This window comes from Artemia franciscana, chromosome 1 (assembly GCF_032884065.1).
Source record: "Artemia franciscana chromosome 1, ASM3288406v1, whole genome shotgun sequence".
NCBI classification, from domain to species: domain Eukaryota; kingdom Metazoa; phylum Arthropoda; class Branchiopoda; order Anostraca; family Artemiidae; genus Artemia; species Artemia franciscana.
The window spans coordinates 36,763,633-36,784,330 of NC_088863.1; the positions used below are offsets into that span (position 1 = coordinate 36,763,633).

At 35.8% G+C, this 20,698-nt stretch overlaps 1 protein-coding gene across 2 annotated transcripts in view; it reads right to left on the minus strand.

Moving 5' to 3' along the window:
- The window catches only part of LOC136029092 (ubiquitin carboxyl-terminal hydrolase 14-like), a 43,643-nt gene that overhangs the window by 16,160 nt on the left and 6,785 nt on the right, over positions 1-20,698 (minus strand). For both annotated transcript variants that reach the window (XM_065707156.1, XM_065707163.1), the window contains exon 2: positions 19,089-19,325. In XM_065707156.1, coding sequence (XP_065563228.1) covers positions 19,089-19,297 — 209 coding nt within the window. In that variant the 5' untranslated portion in view covers positions 19,298-19,325. The remainder of the gene's footprint in view (positions 1-19,088; positions 19,326-20,698) is intronic.

The following is a 20,698-nucleotide window of genomic DNA, read 5'->3' on the forward strand; positions in this document are numbered from 1 at the left end:
TGCTCATTGGGGCCACAAGGGAGGAGATGTTCAACCCATCTAAGTTGCTTGGATTTATTCAAACAATGGAAACCTATGAATACGCCATGTCTGTTGCTTTTCCCAATTAATCGATTAGATTTCTCTTTGCATACAAGTTCAAACACGCATTGGCTCTTGTCGACCATGGCTTGTATAGTAACGGTTATAATACTGTCAAAGTATTTGGAGCTGTTTAAGGACTTCCTATGCACGAGATAATTTCCACCTTGCAAAGAATGATTTGGAACTAGGACAAAAATAATGCTCTTAGATCAAAATACGATTAATGAAGACGGTCAAAGAACTGATCATGACTGGGTTACTGAGGCTTCAGGCATTATTTTGTCTTTTAATGTGCCAAATAATGAGCCCGACTTGTCAAAAGCTGGAACTAATCAAACTAAGAATACAAAGAGTGCTAGGACGTCAAATCCGATAGAACTAACTTTTTCCAGTTTAGAGGCCTTCTCTCTTGTCTAGGATCCCGCTTCACCGGTAACAGATACTTCTTGGAAAGCCCAAAATAAAGTTCCGTTTTCTTTACCGACTGAATTATCTAAACATAGAGCTGAATTCTCCATATACCAATCAGATTACCAAAGAATTTTCAGTTTTTAATTTTCAAGTCGCAACCACCCCCTCAAGAAACGTCTACCCCCAATCCAGACTTGAGAGCAGCCCCAGTTCAACCAGTTTTGGAAGCCACATCCAGTGCAAAGAGTGGCCCAGAAGAACAGACGGAAAAAGCAGCTGGTCTGTTTTCATAATTAACGTCTATATTTGGATAGAAAAGGGTCGCACAAGCTATTCTACCTGACGATGAGAAGCCGAAGTATGTATTTGATCAAGCCAAGAAGAGTTGGTTAGACGTTGAAAACCCAGATGAGGAGACGGAAACCCCAGCTCTTTCACCTCGCTCAACTTTTGCAGGGCAACCCAAGACTGCTCAGTCTGTAAGTAGGAATCCAATTACAACTGGAGCTGTAATTGAAACATAAAACTTGAAAAATAAAAGAGTTCAGTCAAAAATTTCAAAAAGAACTGTCTGTGGTCCTTTTCTGTTCCCCGCTTCGGTCAACCATTTAAACCAGTTGAAATCCAGAGATGTCCTATTATAAATTTTTGTAGGATAGATACCTACCCCTTTGTCACCAATCAACAGTTTGCTTATTTTCCAATTTTCTGGGTATTCTTGCTCATATGGTTGTAACAACAGGTGTAAGAATTCCCACATAAGAATCGTTGACTTCCTCATTATAGCACCTCCTCTAATTCCGCTGAGAGAAGATCCTTACAAAACTTTATAGCCTAATTGTCATTGTCCCATCCGAGTCCCTGGAAAACAATTTAGGGTGTCAAAATGCGTCGTCATGCGTCGGTCTTCAGAAACATTTGTCCCACTAATATCTTGAGTCAAGTTGGCCAGAGGGGGCATAGTTTCATGGCTAATAACATCTTCAGCTGAAGTTCTCAAACTTGTATGTCTCTTTAGGAGCAGGGGATGAGGAGACAGCCGATTTCGGCTTTATGGTCTGAAGGGCAGCCATTTCCTGGTAAGCTGGATTCTGAATTTGCCATTGAAATGGTGATATATGACATGAATATGCCTGAAAAGGTGGAATTCTTACACCTGTTGTTAAAATCAAATGAGCGAGAATACCCAGAAAATTGGAAAATAAGCAAACTGTTGATTGGTGACAAACCGAAATTTATCTACCCTACAAAGATTGATAATAGGAAATCTCTGTATTTCAACTGGTTTAAATGATTGATCGAACCAGGGAAGAGAAAAGAAGGTCTAGACTACGCTATTGAATGTAGCTCCTGGGGTGATGCTTATGAGGTCGCTTTCTCAATGGACGAACAAACGTTGAAAAAACTGAGGGAGGTGTATTTATGGTCATTGTCACCATATTACTTTCAGACATTTTACCAGCTGCATTCTGGACTACTACCGATTGCATGCTCTATTTCAACCAGTAGCCAAATGATTGACTGACGAAAACACCTGGCTGTGACATTATCTAGCCCGTACAAAAACCCAAAAATTAGATAAAACTTCGATCATTGCTAATGGTTATTCGTTGGGGCAACAAGGAGACAGTTATGTGGCTTATTTTTGATACCTAGTTGCAGGAGTGGAATTTGGAACCCTGCATTGGCTCTTGTCGACCATGGCTTGTAAATAATAATTCTATATTAATAATAAAAATAATTCTTCTAGATCCAAATACGATTAATGAAGACGGTCAAAGAACTGATCATGACTGGGTTACTGAAGCTTCGGGCATTATTTGGTCTTTTAATGTGCCATAAAATGAGCCCTGCTTGTCACAAGCAGGATTTAATCAAACTATGAGTGCAATGAGTGCTAGGACGTCATATCCGATGGAACCAACTTTATTCAGTTTAGAGCCCTTCTCTCCTGTCTGGGATCCCGCTTCTCTGGTTACAGATACTTCTTGGGAAGCCAAAATAAAGTTCTGTTTTCTTTGCCGACTGAATTATCAGAACATAGAGCTGAATTTTCCATATACCAATCAGATTACCGAAGCATTTTCATTTTTTAATTTTCAAGCCTCTACCACCTCCTCAAGAAACGTCTACCCCCAATCCAGACTTGGGAGCAGCTCCAGTTCAACCAGTTTTGGAAGCCACGTCCAGTGCAAACAGTGACCCAGATGAACAGACTGAAAAAGCTAGGGGTATGTTTCCAAAATTTATCTATCCTACAAAGATTGATAATAGGAAATCTCTGGATTTCAACTGGTTTAAATAGTTGATCGCAGCAGGGAAGAGAAAAGAAGCTCTAGACTACGCTATTGAATGTAGTTCCTGGGGTGATGCTTATGAGGTCGCTTTCTCAATGGACGAACAAACAGTGAAAAAAGTAAGGGAGGCGTATGCATTGTCATTGTCACCATCTTCTTTTCAGACATTTTACCAGCTGCATTCTGGACTACTACCGGTCGCATGCTCTATTTCAACTAGTAGCCAAATGATTGACTGGCGAAAACACCTGGCTGTGGTATTATCTAACTCGTCCAAAAACCCATAATTAGATAATACTTCGATCATTGCTATGGTTGATTCCTTGGAGCAACAAGGAGACAGCTTTGCCGTATATTTTTGATACCTAGTTGCGGGAGTGGAATTTGGAACCCTGTGGATGATGCTCATTGGGGCCACAAGGGAGGAGATGTTCAACCCATCTAAGTTGCTAGAATTTATTCAAACAATGGAAACCTATGAATACGCCATGTCTCTTGCTTTTCCCAATTACTCGATTAGATATCTCTTTGCATACAAGTTCAAATATGCATTGGCTCTTGTCGACCATGGCTTGTATAGTAAGGGTTATAATACCCACAAGGGAGGAGATGTACAACCCATCTAAGTTGCTAGAATTTATTCAAGCAATGGAAACCTATGAATACGCCATGTCCCTTGCTTTTCCCAATTACTCGATTAGATTTCTCTGTGCATACAAGTTCAAATACGCATTGGCTCTTGTCGACCATGACTTGTATAGTAAGGGCTATAAACACTGTCAAAATATTTGGAGCAGTTTAAGGACTTCCTATACACGAGATGATTTCCAGCTTGCAAGGAATAATTTTGAACTGAGACAAAAATATTGCTCCTAGATAGATCCAAATACGATTATTGAAGACGGTCAAAGAACTGATCATGACTGGGTTACTGAAGCTTCAGGCATTATTTGGTCTTTTAATGTGCCAAAAAATGAGCCCTGCTTGTCACTAGCACTTGTCACTGGAATTAATCAAACTGAGAGTACAATGAGTGCTAGGACGTCAAATCCGATGGAACCAACTTTATCCAGTTTAGAGCCCTTCTCTCCTGTCTGGGATCCCACTTCTTCAGTTACAGATACTTCTTGGGAAGCCGAAAATAAAGTTCCGTTTTCTTTGCCAACTGAATGATCTAAATGTAGAGCTGAATTCTCCATATACCAATCAGATTACCGAAGGATTTTAATTTTTTAAATTTCAAACCTCTACCACCTCCTGAAGAAACGTCTACCCAATCCAAACTTGGGAACAGCCCCAGTTCAATCAGTTTTGGAAGCCACGAACAAAAATGAAAAGGTCAATCTAAGTAATTTTTATAAATACAACAATCACTTCTGTTATATTTGCAGTCACCTCCCCCACCCCCTACTGAGTCCAGAGATTGCCCTATGCTAAATAAAACGCTTAGTGGTATGCTACCTAAGACTGCAGATTTTCCTGCTAATTACCCCTTGTAAATAGCTGTCCAATTAGTAAATGAGCAAAAATTTTTACACAGTATATATAGCATAGGCACCTTGAAACAGCCAAAAAATATAAGGAATGTGTTTGAAAGATACCAATTTTAACTATGAGTTTTCACTAAAGGATTCCTGAAAAACAAACATTGTTTATCTTCATTAAAAACAGAATATTCACAAACCCTATCTTAGATTGGCATCCCTGACAAGTAGGTGTCCAATAAGCAAATACACAAGAAACATTGCAGAGCATTTATAAGACACGCACTTTAAAACAATAAAAAAAAAATCAAGATTTTTCATTTCAGGATTCCTGAACAAAACGTGAAAAGGTCAATCAGAATAATTTCATAAATAAGGTGAAAACAGCATTGAATTTTACGACATAAAAAATGAGAATTAAGTGACATCAGTTCTGCAAAATTATTATAATTCAAAAGAAACGGCTTTCTCTTAATCCTTTCTCTTTCTCTAGATTAAGTTATTTTTCATAACGTCATCAAAGTATCATTGCCCTTTTCTTGTTTCTTTCTATTCTCTAATGAAATCTGAGAAGCCACATATTTCCTCTTCTTTTACAGGTATCTGAATTTTTAACACCAAACTGCATTTTAAATAACAAATCTCCTATTCCAAGATCATACTGTTTACAAAATACTTTCACTGCTCCTTTCTTTTTTTTTATTAGAAAATTTATTTAGCAGAAACTAAAATTCTTCAAGGACAATGTTAAAAATACAAATATTATTTTAACATTATTTTAATATTATTTTAATGAGGTTCATCTCGCAAAAATTGCTCGTTAAAACTGAAAATAATCAATAATGACCGTTCAAGCAGCTGACATTGTGGCAAACGTCAGCCTTTTCACAGGTTTCACCTTGAAAGTCAGGCAAATAGTGACAATTTTTGGTGCCATCTACTTCTACACAAGAACCACCATTTAAGCATATTGCATTCAAGCATTCATTTTGTGTTTGACATAGATCTCCTTTAAAACCTGCCTTGCATGAACACGAATGGCTATCATTACTCAATATGCATAAACCATCATTTAGACATGGATGGAAATAACAAGGGTTATCTAGTTCACAAATAGGCCCAAAATGACTTCCAACACATTTATAAGTGGCAACACCGTTTAAATTAAAGCATACTCCATTGTTTTCGCACGTGACGTTGAAGCAAATATTTAAAATTTCACAATTATTACCCTTAAATCCTTTTGGGCAAGAGCTGGAGTAATTCCCCTGGTGAATGATACATTCACCTCCATTTTTACAGGGGTTCGAGTGACATAGGTTTAGTATTTCACAAAATGTCCCATCAAATTGCGTTGGACAGTCACAAGCTACATTGGTGCCATCTACGAGACAAACTCTTCCATTCTGACACGTTACATCTATACACGGGTTAATTAATTCACAAAAGTCATCAATATATTCTGGCGGACATGTACAAACAATATTTTCATTTATTTGAGCACACTTTCCATCATTTTTACATGGATTTGGGCTACACAGATTCTTATGAGCACATGCTGGCCAAATAAACCCTTCAGCACAGTTGTACCTGGCGCTTTCAAAAATGTCCCCAATTTAGACATATGAAATTGTAGCATTTATCCATCCCTTCGCATAATTCTCCTTCAAAACATGGCTTGCAGTCACAAGTCCTTTCTTCTCTATTACATTCAGCTCCATTCTTACAAGGTTCATTAAAACAGAAATCGACATTTTTACATTCATCAAATAGAAATAACTATGACATTGTCTGGTTACGACAAGGTATCCGAGCAAGTACCCCAATTCAGACATATGAAATTGTAGCATTTATCCATCCCTTCGCATAATTCTCCTTCAAAACATGGCTTGCAGTCACAAGTCCTTTCTTCTCTATTACATTCAGCTCCATTCTTACAAGGTTCATCAAAACAGAAATCGACATTTTTACATTCATCAAATAGAAATAACTATGACATTGTCTGGTTACGACAAGGTATCCGAGCAAGTACCCCAATTCAGACATATGAAATTGTAGCATTTATCCATCCCTTCGCATAATTCTCCTTCAAAACATGGCTTGCAGTCACAAGTCCTTTCTTCTCTATTACATTCAGCTCCATTCTTACAAGGTTCATCAAAACAGAAATCGGCATTTTTACATTCATCAAATAGAAATAACCTTGACATTGTCTTAGAAAATTTAGGAAAAATCAAATTTCGTCTCGCTGCTACTTGAAGCTAGAGTTCTATAAAGTCTTAGATGCTTAAAGTCGCCTTCAGTCACATATTGACTTAAATCATCCCTGGCCCATACCCAGCTATCACCTGTACAACCATCACCACAAACACACAAATCTTCAATATCGATTATAAAGCAAGTACCTCTGTTCATGCATGTAAACGAAAAGCAGAATTGTGCTCTTCACGATTATCACCATACTAATTATTAGAGCAAGAACAAGAAAAATCAGAGTCAATAAGTCTGTGGCAGCTGCCATGGTTTAGACATGGGTTATTAAAGCAAGGGTCAAAATTATTGCATTCCTCACCAATGTATCCCTCTTTACATAAGCATGTCACCTGACCATTTTCAGGCACACATTTTCCATTGTTAGAGCATGAATGGTTCCAGCAGGCGTCAATATCTCTGCAGGTGTCACCGATGTAAGGTGGTGTACAAATGCACGTGAAAGATTCACCATCCCTGAGGAAGACACCTGAATTTGAACACAGGTTATGGAAACATGGATTTTTCATTTCACATAGCTCCCCGTCATACCCAACGGGGCAAATACAGATGGCCCGGTCAGTATATTAATCAAGCAACGTATGCTGAAGAAGACCCGTAAATTATCTTCTGTCCATTGACAGACAGTTTACTCTTTACTTAACTTAAATGTACTGTTTGAACAATAGTAGAAAAACACAAAAATTCTTATTCAGGGTCTCCGCTGTTTATTGAGACAAGTCAATATCTCCAAAAACGTGAATCATGTCAAATGAATTAAGTTTTTCATATTTATATCACAGGATGAAAAACAGTAATATCATTTCTTAGGGGTTCACACAGCAGGACTACCCTTCAGAGGGCAATGGGGACAACTACAAGATTTCCAATAGTACAACTATAGTGCAATTTATATTTTGAATATATAAACAAAAAGGTTTTAAAAAAAGTTTTATTCAGAAATTCTTTGATGGGAAAATAATAGGCAAATAATTGTGACAAATAACACTCATTAAAAAGAGCAAAATTCTTCCTTGAATATTAGTTTGAAGAAACATTCTTGTCATTTTATTTCATGTTCTAATTGATTAGAAAACTGATATAACAGGAAAGAGAACCCACATAATTGGAAAGAATTCTGTTATTCTTTCCAATAAGAATTATTGGAAAGTTACAATCTTCCACTTCCTTCGGAATACGCCTTACTTATACTATTACTACTACTACCACTAATATATTTCTACTACTAACAAACCGTGTCCTTACCAACTCAACCTCTCTCTCACTATGGTCCTAAAAGGTAGAATAGAACCGCATTTTTCGTATAGCTTGCTATTTAAACTACGGTCAGTCAAACGGTTACCCAAAACAATCCGCAGACGATTTCTCAGGGAAACATCAAGTAAATCCTTCTTCGTCCTTCAGAGCGCCCACGTTTGAGAGCAATACTTGACCACTGTCATCCCTGTAGCTTCTTTTATTCTATTCTTGGTTCGAAGATTTATCTTCCTATTCCTCCAAACTTTTTTCAACTCTGAAAATCACCGTAGGTCTTGGTTATTCTACTTTTAATATCTTCACTGCATCCATCCTATTTACTAACAATAAAACCTAGGTAAGTGAAGCTATCAACTCGATTGAGCTTCTCGTAATAAAAAATCATCTCTTCACATTCACTTATTCCCAGTTAAAGCAAATTAGACTATTTGTGAAAGAGTACTAGAGGCAATTTCTTACAGCTCTAAAAAATTATTGCTGTTGATTTTATTTAGTGCTTCCCAAAAAAAAAAAAAAAAAAAAAAACAAATATACTGAACTTTTATTTCAAATTTTTGAAACAACAATTTCAACCTTTCGTAGCTCTTTTTTTACTTTTCTTTTCTTTTTACACTTTCGGGAAAGCTAAAAACGCCAAAGCGTCAGATACCCGCTAATTCCTTACTTGGTTGAATCATAAGGTGTTATGCAGAGCCTGTATTGAGCCTTCGACTGAAGGAATCAACAAACCGGTTTGATTGGAGCAGTACTCCTCCCAAGAGAAACACCTACGCAGAATTTCTTTTTTTGGGGGGGGGATAGTAAAAACAAATTTTATTTGTAATTTGAGTAAGAAGTGCCAAGAAATTCAGAAACATTTTGAATTCTGGGGATTGGGGCATTAAAGCTCCTCCTCCTGCGTACATCCCTACCCGGAGAAGACAATTCCAAATGTATTTAAAGTGCCAAACAAGGTATTCCCAAGAACTCTATCTTTATCCTTTCTTCCTTCAAGCAACAAGAGCTGTATCCCTCCCTGTTTGTCTTGGCATTTTGACACATATTAAAACAAGGGAAGGAAACTCCTTAGAAGGAGGTGAGTAAATGTATATCAATGACATACCCAGTTTGCATGTCTTTATAATCCGAAGGTTATGAATATCAAAAGTAATAACCGTGACTGAGTACCAGTAAACCTCTCCAGTAATCTGGTTATCCCTCTTTATATCTAAGCTCAAAGGAAGCAGCTTGATAATTTAAATAAAAAATTAAATTAAATTTAAAAAAATTTGGAATTAAACCAAATTAATTTAAACTTATTAGAAAATAAATTAATTCAAATTATTTCTTAGAAATTTAAAGAAATTTAAAGGCATAAAAACTGGGGAGACTAATTTCAGTGCTCTGGAAAATCGATTAAAATAATGTAGATAGCATAATAATCCCTGTTAAAGGATGCTTTAACGTAAAGGGTAAAGGAAGGTCAAGGGTAAAGGTTCCCCGGATCATTACTTACTAATTTCGGTAAAAGGAAAATCATTATTTCGTCCTTTCAATATTTTTTATTTTATTTTAAAGAGCATGAATTTAGGTACAATAGACCGAAAGAAGCATCCAAACTTTGATTAGAAAAACAGTTGAGCCTAGCAACGCTGGATCTAGGTTTTCTCTTAAGAGGGGGGGGGGGGCGGGATATAAGGTTTGCCAACCCTTGCCACGCCTTCAATACTATAAGTATTGCAATTTTCATTTAGAGTGAAAGTTGCATGCATTTCCAAGAAAAACAACGGTATTTATTTATTACATATATGTTATTTATTAAAAGCGCTGGTTTTATCGAATCCTAGTTTATTTCCATTGATTTTAAAAGTTTCATAATGGCTTTATTTGAAATACTGTAAATTTATTTGCTTTAAATTCCCACTTCTCAGGCTGTTCTTTCATCAAACTTATTCCCTTTTTTTATCTTGCCCGATCTTTCACCCCACCCCCTAGATACAGGGGCGTAATTTGCTATGGGAAAAGGGGAACTGCCCCCTCCACACCCACGTTTTCCACTCCCCTAGACCTCAGTTTATCCCCCGAGTTTAAATTTAGTTTCTGCAAAAAATCTTGTCAAAACTAAGATAAGCCTGCATAATTCACGTATTCAGAGAAACAAGTCAGATTTCTTTAGTATATCTTTGCATTTATGGTAATATATGGGTCATTTGTTTGTTTTCACTATCATTCTTACATGATTTGGGTAATTTGACTCCAATTTTGGCTCCCCTTCCCCAAGGATTTGACAAAATTACGTCACTGCCTAGATCCAGCCTTAGAGTATAGTCAATTCTATCGGTAATTGCCTGTTATTGGTAATGCATTCAAGATTTACGCTTAGCTTACATCTCAGAAAACCGGTTTCTGAGCCATAAAAACAAGTGACGGATAAAACAAGGCATTGGAACACAACCGTTTCTTTAACAAAAATCGGAACATCCTCAAGGCACAATAGGAAACAAAATTATTATCACTAGTTTGATTTAAGGCGAAAGGAGGTATTTGAGGCGAAAGGATGTAAATTTTAATTCTACGAAAATTGTTGCATAAGATATCCTTTTAACATCGATCATAGCTCAAATCGTTTCAAAATCAACAACCTAGTTAATCTTCTGCCATTCAATTTTTTTTTTTTTGCATTCGATCGTTTTAGTCACGTGCTACTGTGTATCAAACAGTTCGTGGTAACGAACTGTAGTAAGGAGCGACCCGGCTCAATAGTAAACGAAGCTCTAAAAAACGGAATTTTGATGCTAAAATATACATCAAAAGAATCAGATTTTCATGCTGATTTTAAATATATCAGTTTCATCAAATTTAGTCTTTTTCATCAAAAGTTACGAGCCTGAAAAAATTTGCCTCATTTTAGAAAATAGGGGAAAACACCCCCTAAAAGTCACAGAATCTTAACAAAAATCGCACCATCGCATTTGGCGTATCAGAGAACCCTGTAGCAAAATTTTCAAGCTCTTATCTACAAATATGTGGAATTTCGTATTTTTTGCCAGAAGACAAATCACGGGTGCGTGTTTATTTGTTGTTTTTTTTCCAGGGGTCATCGTATCGACCAGGTTGTCCTAGAATGTCGCAAGAGGGCTCATTCTAACGGAAATAAAAAGTTCTAGTGCCTTTTTTAAGTGATCAAAAAAATTGGAGGGCACCTACGCCCCCTCCCACGCTCATTTTTCTCCAAAGTCAACAGATCAAAATTTTGAGATAGCCATTTTGTTCCGCATAATCAAAAACCATAATAACTATGTCTTTGGGAATGACTTACTCCCCCACAGTCCCTGGGGGAGGGGCTGCAAGTTACAAACTTCGACCAGTGTTTACATATAATAGTGGTTATTGGCAAGTGTACAGTCGTTTTCAGGGGATTTTTTTTTGGTTTTGGGGGTGGGGTTGAGGGGAGGGGGCTATGTGGGAGGATCTTTCCTTGGAGAAATATGTCATGAGGGAACAGAAATTCAATGAAAAGGGCGCAGAATTTTCTAAAATTACTATAAAAAAACAATGAAAAAATAAACATGGAAAAGTTTTTTCAATTGAAAGTAAAGAGTAGCATTGAAACTTAAAACGAACAGAGATTATTGCGCATATGAGGGGTTCTAAAAATACTTTAGCATAAAGAGTGAGGTATTTAGGAGGAGATAAATACCTCGCTCTTTATGCTATAGTATTTTTAGTAATTTCAACTATTTATTCTACGGCCTTTCTGATTCAAGGGTCATTCTTAAAGAATCGGGACAAAACTTACGATTTAGCGTAAAGAACGAGGTATTAACGAGGTTACAAACCCCCTCATATACATAATAAAAATTAAAGAATATAAATGTTTGTTACGTAAGTTAATTCTTAAGTTACGTATAGTTTTTACTAATAAAAAATTCGTTAAAAATTAAAATTTGTAGTTGCCTTTTTGTGTAACCGAAAAAAGTTGTATGGCAAATAGGCCTCCTTCCCCATCCCTTATTTCTCAAAATCGTCTGATCAAAACTAAGAGAAAGCTATTTAGCCAAAAAAGGAATTAATATGCAAATTTCATTTTAATAATTTATGTGTGGAGAGCCATAATCAAACATGGATTAATTCAAAAACGTTCATAAATTACATAAAAAAAACTAGTTTTTTTAACTGAAAGTAAGGATCGACATTAAAACTTAAAAAGAACAGAAATTACTCCGTATACGAAATGGGTTGCCCCTCCGCAATCCCTCGCTCTTTACGTTAAAGTTTGACTCTTTGCTGAAATTCTGCTTTTTAAAACAATTAAAAGCTTTAGCGTAAAGAGCGAGGGATTGCGGAGAGGCAACCCATTTCATATATGGAGTAATTTCTGTTCTTTTTAAGTTTTAATGTCGCTCCTTACTTTCAGTTAAAAAACTAGTTTTTTTTATGTAATTAAGAATAAGGGGCTAGAGAAATTATAAATTTTACGCTACCAATCAATTTACTATTTTCGATGTATGCAATTTAACAGCAAGGAGCTGCAGGTTTACTGGGGCGTCCACGCTATATCTTGATTGGCCTGGGCATGATTGGAAAAGCTACTTGAAATCAATACAAAAAAAGAGGTTCTTATTTTGGCATATTTATTTGGCATAAATTGATTGAAAAATCAATATAAAAAAATTTCCACTGAAAATAAGGAGAAACATTAAAACAAAACGAACTGAAATTATACCGTATAAGACAACAACTACCCCCACTCAACCCCAACTCATTACGCTGAAGTTTTTTTATTGTTTTTAGAAAAGCTTCTCAGTCACATCTCATGCCCTTGTGAGAGAGGCATGTGAAAGGGGGTAGAACCCTCAGAGGTCGAATAATTTCTGTTTGTTTTGAGTTTTAAGGTAGCTCCTTACCTCCAATTGAAAAAAAAATGGATTTTCATATTGAATTTTCTAAGAAGAAGCCATTCCACATTGTATAAACATTATACCAGTGCAGATTAAATGACATCATTTTTTTGTAAAGGCATCATAGCAGTACAAATATTGTGACGTCATTTTCACTATATAAGACAACTGCCAAAGCAGTATTAATTAGTATTAATTAGTATTGTCAGAACAAATAGTAGATATCCGTCAAGAAGAAGACGAGAATAAGGAAAAGCTTGAGGCTTTTCAGAAGAAACAACTTGATTTGCTCGAGTCAAATTATTCTTGCAGTATTTGCTTGGAGGTATATGTTAAGCCGGTTAGAATGCCGTGCCAACATATTTTCTGCAAAACCTGCATAATTCAATGGGAAAGAGAACATTTGGGTTGTCCATTTTGCAGGACTGAAAGATTGCATAAAGACACTCTTCTGAAGAGCTGCATTGACAATCTTAATTGCATTCAGAGGGCCCTCAATACAGAAACAATACAGTATTTCTGTTCTGAAGCAAATGATAGTCAGTTCTTCTCCGAGTTCTTCAAGAATCTTGAGCTCTTGAAGCAGAGACAAATCAACTTCTTACAGTTAGATCTGTCTTGCAGCTTGTGCCATCGAGTTTTGATGGACCCAATCAGAATGTCATGCAACCACATCTTTTGCGAGATGTGTATTCTTCATTGGAAGAGGTACTTCGAGCATTGTCCCCTTTGCAAGGCAAGGGGGTGGCAGGAAGATTCTCTTCTAGAAAGCTGCATTAATAATCTTGTAGAATGTAGTTATTCTAAAGATGAAAAAACAAAGAGGGCTGAACTTTTAGCCGACCGTAACTCTTAGAGAAAAAACTAAAAAAAATTCCATATTTCGATTAAGTGACAGGAAACTAAAAAGAGGCAGGTGTTGGAATGGCATTAAGATATTGGAAAGGCATGATATTGTGACTGTGTGTGGGGACTTTAATGCTAAGTTTGGAAGTGATGCCTCCTATGCCCCAGCTATCCTAGGTAAGCATGGACTGGAGGAAATCAATGATAATGGCATACGTTTAATCGACTCATAAGCTCATCGTCGGCAGATCATGGTTCCCTCATAAGCAAATACACAAATATATTTGGAACTCGCCTGATGGTGTAAGAAGAAATGAAATAGACCATATTTTAATTGCCAAGCACAGGCAACGCTGTTTAGAGGATGTTAGGACCTTTCGAAGTGCCGACTGCTATTCCAACCATCAACTTGTTGTTGCTAAGCTTAAGCTGAAATTAAAAACTGTCATAAAGCCCCAGCGGTAAGAAAAAACATTTAATGTGAGAAAACTGCAGGACCCGTATGTATTACAAAAGTATACATCTACTTTGTCAAACAAGTTTCCCATGTTAAGGGACGAGTGGTCAATTGATAATTAATGGGAAAAGATCGTCGAATCTCTGAAAGAAGCGGCACAAGAAGTTGTAGGATATAACAGGAAGAACAAAGAGCATTGGATATCTGAAAGTACCTGAGATATCATTGATCAAAGGGCAGAAGTCAAAATTCTCGTATATAGGCATGAACATAACACGTCATGCACTAGAGAATATCTAGATGATTTAAAAGCGCAGCAGAAGCATCTCAGTAAACAAGTCAAAACACCGACTAGGAATGATAAGAGGATGTATCTCGAAGCTATGGCTGAACAGGCTGAAGTAGCCGCCAGGCGGGGAGATAGTCGTCAACGACGAAGCAATTGAAGTAGTGAGAGAGTTCAAATATCTCGTTAACATTCTTACGCAAGATGCCAATCCTGAAAGAGAAATTTTGAGCCGAATAGCATTGGCTGGCTCTGCCTGCAATTCATATATATCTTCTATATATATAAAAATAAGTTGTCTGTCTGTGTGTCTGTCTGTGGATCAGGTGACGTCATGTTTCTGTGTTGACTGACGTCATGAAATTAGTTGTCGTCATTTTTGCTTTGACGGTGACGTCATTCAAGATATTTAAGACATATGTTCACGTAGAAATCAATTAATGTTTAAGTTTACAATGACTGATGAACTTACCATGGCAAAAGCCGATGAAGATGCTCAAAGAGTCTATGCCAAAAAACTTGCTGCTGATAGAGAAAGTCAGAAAAGAAAGCGTGCCGAGGAACTACCAGAGCAACGCGAAAGCAGACTTGCTGCTAAAAGAGAAAGTGAAAAAAGAAGGCGTGCCAAGGAATCAAAAGAACAGCAAGGAAACAGGCTTGAGGCTGATAGAGAAAGAAAGAACAGAAAGCGTGCCGAGGAACTACCAGAGCAACGCGGAAGCAGACTTGCTGCTAAAAGAGAAAGTGAAAAAAGAAGGCGTGCCGAGGAATTACATGAACAGCAAGAAATCAGGCTTGCTGCTGATAGAGAAAGTAAGAAAAGAAAGCGTGCCGAGGAATCACAAGAACAGCAAGAAATCAGGCTTGCTGCTGATAGAGAAAGTAAGAAAAGAAAGCGTGCCGAGGAATCAGAGCAACCTGAAAGTTATCGCCTGGCATTCAGGTACAACCCAGTCGATGATTATAGCTTGAGTAGATGTGTTCAAATCGGGACAATGTCTAAAATTTGTCCCTATTGCAAGGCCTTGAAATTCAATGGTGAAACAATAGGAATGTGTTGCGCCTCAAGAAAAGTTAAACTTCCTCTATTGGCTGCACCACCAGAGCCATTGAAGACTTTCCTTACTGGAACTACGTCAGAATCTAAGCGTTTCTTGTCAAAAATCAGAAAATACAACTCATATATCCAAATGACGTCGTTTGGAGCCCAAATCGAAAATCCAGATCAATTTATGTCTACTTTCAAAGTAAAAGGGCAAATTTATCATAGAGCAGGGTCCCTTCTACCATTCTCAGGCGAGAATCATAAATTTTTACCATTTTACTTCATCAGTGCCTTATGAGGGTGAGGCTGTTCTTATTCCTCACATTCCCATGATTCCAACGGATCTGCTTTTTCAATTTAAAAGATTGCAATTCCCAATTCGATTAGCATTTGCAACCACCATCAACAAAGCTCAAGGGCAATCACTAGTATATATATATATATATATATATATATATATATATATATATATATATATATATATATATATATATATATATATATATATATATATATATATAGGGTAGGCCGAAACTATAAATTATTAAAACTTCAAGTCATTCACCAGTCAAATATTAAAACTGGGAAATGTCATAGCAAGTTAAAAAGGTAAAAACTGGACATTAAAGAAAAAGAGGGAGGGGAGGAAAGCCAGCAATCAAATTCAAAAATCTATCAGCATCAGAACCAAATAAAAAAAGAAGAAAACTAGCTGAATTTTCTATATATATTTTTCGTAGCATAGGGTTTTCACTGGAGGTACTGCAAAGCTTTTTTACTAGAGGTACAGCATCAAATGGGAAACAAGGACACAAAAGGCTGGGAACGAGGAGGGTAGCATTGGGTGGGAAGGGTCTTTTCGAATAATGTATTCTGTAAGACGGTTTATTCTGTATTTCTAAGACACAACATACCTCTCTTACTCAAGCGTTTCTAACCTAGATTTTCTTAATGAGTGGTTAAACTAGGTTAACGGACGTCTCAGAAATTTTCAAAATTTGGTATGTGAGTCAATAGAAACAACTGATAGAAACAAGTTTCTGAAGTTATTAAGAAATAATGTTGCTAGTCTCCCATAATATTTTCCGTTGTGAGTGTTGAAGTATTTATTCCCGGAAGAGATTGTTAACTCTATAATAATATTAAGGTCTTTGGTTAATACACACCATTCCCTTCATGTCTGGATCAGCTAGATCAACTATGGGTTTAGCCATAAGTTAATAAAATTATAAGTTAAATTCGTGATTTTCTTAAGAGAAAATATTTTTGATACCACATCAATGCTTTTGTGGCAAATTTTCATGGCGGTGAAAATTTTTATTTATTGAAGTAAGGTAAAACAAAAAGGGGAGAGAAATAAGACATTACATTTTGAAATCCCTACCGGCAGTGCTGATCTCCATCTCATGGTCTTACAGCCAGGAAACATTGGGGTCATACATCTGGTGCTTCCGCACACCCTTCCTGTACCTTCCCCAGATTTCTCTAGGTACCCATTAATTTTGTGGTACCAGGGTGATTTCCATAAAAAAAAATATTTTCAATGACACATCAAAATATTTTTGTGGCAGATTCTGACGGTGGTGAAAAATATATTATTACACTAGCTACCTAGATAAATTTTAGGTCTATTCGCATCTGATACCAACAACTTCAAAGATACTAAAAGCAAAACTAATTACTTAAAACTGACAATGTTTTTCATTCGTAAGAATTGAAACAATAAAAAATGTCGCTTTCCCTGACAATCAAACCTTAAAAGGAAAGGCACGGTTTTAAGCTACTTATAGCTTACACTTTTCACCCATGTTTTTTTTTTTTTTTTTTTTTTTTTTTTTTTTTTTTTTTTTTTTTTACTAGCGCCCTCCACTTTTCTAAACAATATAACTGTATAGGGAGGTCTTTGGCACTAATTATTGAATTCGCAATTTTTAGATATTTCTAGAACATAAATGGCTGCATAAACTTCCATTTGACCAATTTAAGAATCTGGTTTTGAAAATAACTGTCCTTGATCCTATATAATTATTAGTAAGGCTTAACAAACAAACTAGGCTGATCAGTTTCAACTATCTATTACTATTGCTTGCAATATTTTTTCTCAAGCTTTTATGATAATAAATCTTTTTTTTGTATTACTTTTTAGTTTTGAAACAGATTGCTACACATTATCTAGCACTCTATTATTTTCTATTCTTTGACTTTTTGGTTCTCAAATTTTTTGTAGCTTGAACCTATGATTGACCGGAGTTTTCCAACTTCAGCATATTTTCAAAATATCGTCAAAACTAAATATTTCTTTTAAGTAAGAGGGTCTTAATCACGGGAGAAACAGATGTCATTGTTTTTATGAGAAAAATCATGGCTGTGCAATCCCCAAACTAGGCTAAATAATAATTTTACAGGATCGATTGTACCCAACTTATACAACGGGAAAAATTGGCATTTGTAGATGACGCGCTCAAAAAGATGTTAGTTAATGACGGTCAACATTAAAAAAGAGTTTCTGACAAAATATAATAAGATCCACGTAAGATTTCATAAGAAACCTTTGAATATATAAATATATTCAAAATAAAATAAATTATACTGATCTTCCAGGGCTATTGATGGCGTTCAGGGCGGCAAAAATTGATAAACATTTCAGCTTCCAGGTCTTTTTTACAGGGGCAGGTATTGAGCCTATCGCCCAATTCTGCGCCAGCTCAGATGGAGCCCGGGCCCCACATTACTAAGCAGAGATCAATCTACTTACTATCCCAGGATATATACTTACCGAATATAGTTAAAATGTAAAGAGTGGTTTCAAATCTTTCATTTTCTGTATTGAATTACAAACTAGGCTAACAACCTTTTCAAACTTTCCATTATAATTTTGTTTTTCTGGATAACTTCAGCTACAAGTTCTGAAAACGGCAAAATTACATAACTGTTCGTTCACAGCGAAACAGTTAAAATCCAAAAAGTATTTACAACCTTGTAATTACAATTTTCTTCAATTTTTGAAGGTGGAATTTCGGTATTGTATTTCAATGATTCCATTCAGAAGATTAAGTGAGACACAAAACTATATAGTTTTCCCCCCTTGATAAAGGTTTCTGAATGAGAAGTTGAAATATTAAGATTTTTTTTTTATCTAAAGTTTTTTTTTTTGCCCATTGTCTTGTTTAAAATGCTATACCAATTTCTATATAGTTTTTGACTTGTTTAAGTGTGTTCTTTTTATGTGGTTTATTTTGCAATGTTTTGTGGAGCCTTGTATTGCCTGACTTGAGTCAATTAATGCTGATATTTTTTGATTTTATTTTGTTTTTTGTTTTTTCATCCAGGCGCAAGACAATATCCAAGATTTTGTATGAGGGGGGGGGGTAATTAACAAAGACATTACAAATCTAATCCAAATTTGTACATATGCACTTATGATACTATTTTACAAGCCCAACAAGCATTTCGAAAAAGAAGTCAAAACAGATGATCCACCCCCTAGATATGGCCCTGTTCAGGTGCAACAAACTAACAGAATCTCCCCTTTTCGAGCAAAATTCATAAACAATTGAATTTAGTAAATCCTACAAAATACTATCCGAATTCTTGATCAAATAATATTTTATCAAGCCGCATCTTAATTGCTGTAGTGGGTTGGTTTAACAGGTGAATATGGTTATATTGTTCTTTAATTTTTGGGGGTAATAATATGAATAAGGTATATAGCGCTAATAACTGAATAAACAAATTCAATATTACAATTAATTAAAGAAACATGAACATACCTCGTGAAATCAACAATGCTATTCTTTAGCTCAGGTTCATTCTTCCAGCACTGGACACTGGTATTGATATAGCTCGTATTTCCCAAATTCTCTAAACCACCCGGCATGTCCATTGCAAAAGCTAATTCAGCTTCACTCATATCCTCCATAAACAATGGCTTCTTTGCTGGTTCTGTGGCAATGTCTTCTTCTTTGGTACCTATTAGCATTACTATAATACCATCTTTAATAGTCAACCTAAAATTCAAGACATATATTTATGATAAGTTGAATAATACAACAGTTATTAGCAACTAAGAGGATACACGCTGGACAACCTAGTACCAATAATATTTTCTTTAGCACCCACAAATACTATCATAGCACTGTTTTTTTTTAATAATCAGCCTACAATTTAAAATGCCGCTCATGATAAGAGGGATAATACAATAGTCCTTATCAACTCAGAGGATGTATGGTGAACAACTCTGCATTAATAAAATCTTCCTTAGCACAATCACAAATAGTAACACAACACTTTTTTAACATTTACTATAATGTGCATTTAGATATTTTACAATTCATGAGCTAAGCCACCAAACATGGATACATTTCCTAATATATTGTGTAAGCTGTTGTCTTCATAGTGCTTCTAGTGCATTCCTCTTTCCTTTTCCTTTTAAAACTGTTTGAGCTGTGAAAAAGTGGTGACAGACTACAACAACCTTTTTTGCTATTTATGTAGATAATCTGCCTATAGGATTGAATCTACCTCCAGGTGGGTTGGATTATTAAAATTATGAATCAAAACTCTTGTTATTAAAACTGTATAAACCTTGTTCAATATAGGATAGGTCTATAGACTGTTTTGATGTGTTAGCTAAGATGAAACAAAAACATATTTGAAGTGCATAAATATACAACATTTAATAATGAGTCCATTATTGGTATACCATCAACACCCACAGCAGTACCACCTTTTAATTTCTTAAATACCAACTTAATGTCTTGGCCATTCACATCACCCACTAAATCATAATCGTGTTCCCTCATAGGATAAATAACTGTCTCTTGGGTGTGCGCTATCTCCTGAAGATCTACACAATCACTTTCCGCTTTTTTAGGTAATCAGGCCTTGAATCAGCTTCCGGAACAACCTGGGTATTAACGTTTCCCTTTCCACTATTATTCCTTATATAGCCCCAAAACTTAAAAAAAAAAAATTCTAAAATCATCACCAGTGTCTAGTTTTTTCTTATTCTCATACTCTTCTTTTTCCCATTTTATTAAACTCTTTTCCCATTTTATTATTCATATTCTCTTCTTTTATCTTTATATTTAGCCAATTCAAATTTTGATCTTCCCTGCTTTCAAATTCATTCAACCAATTCAATAAATATATCACTTCCTCTTTCATTAACTTGCAATCCAAATCAAAGTATGGCTCATTCTTTCTTAATTTTTTTTGGCAGGCCACACGATTCTGCAAAACTGCTCATTTATTTCATTTAACTGCATAATTACACCATGTGCATCTTTTTCATTGTCCTCTAACGCTTTCAACTAATTTTTTTTGGCAGGCCACACGATTCTGCAAAACTGCTCATTTATTTCATTTAACTGCATAATTA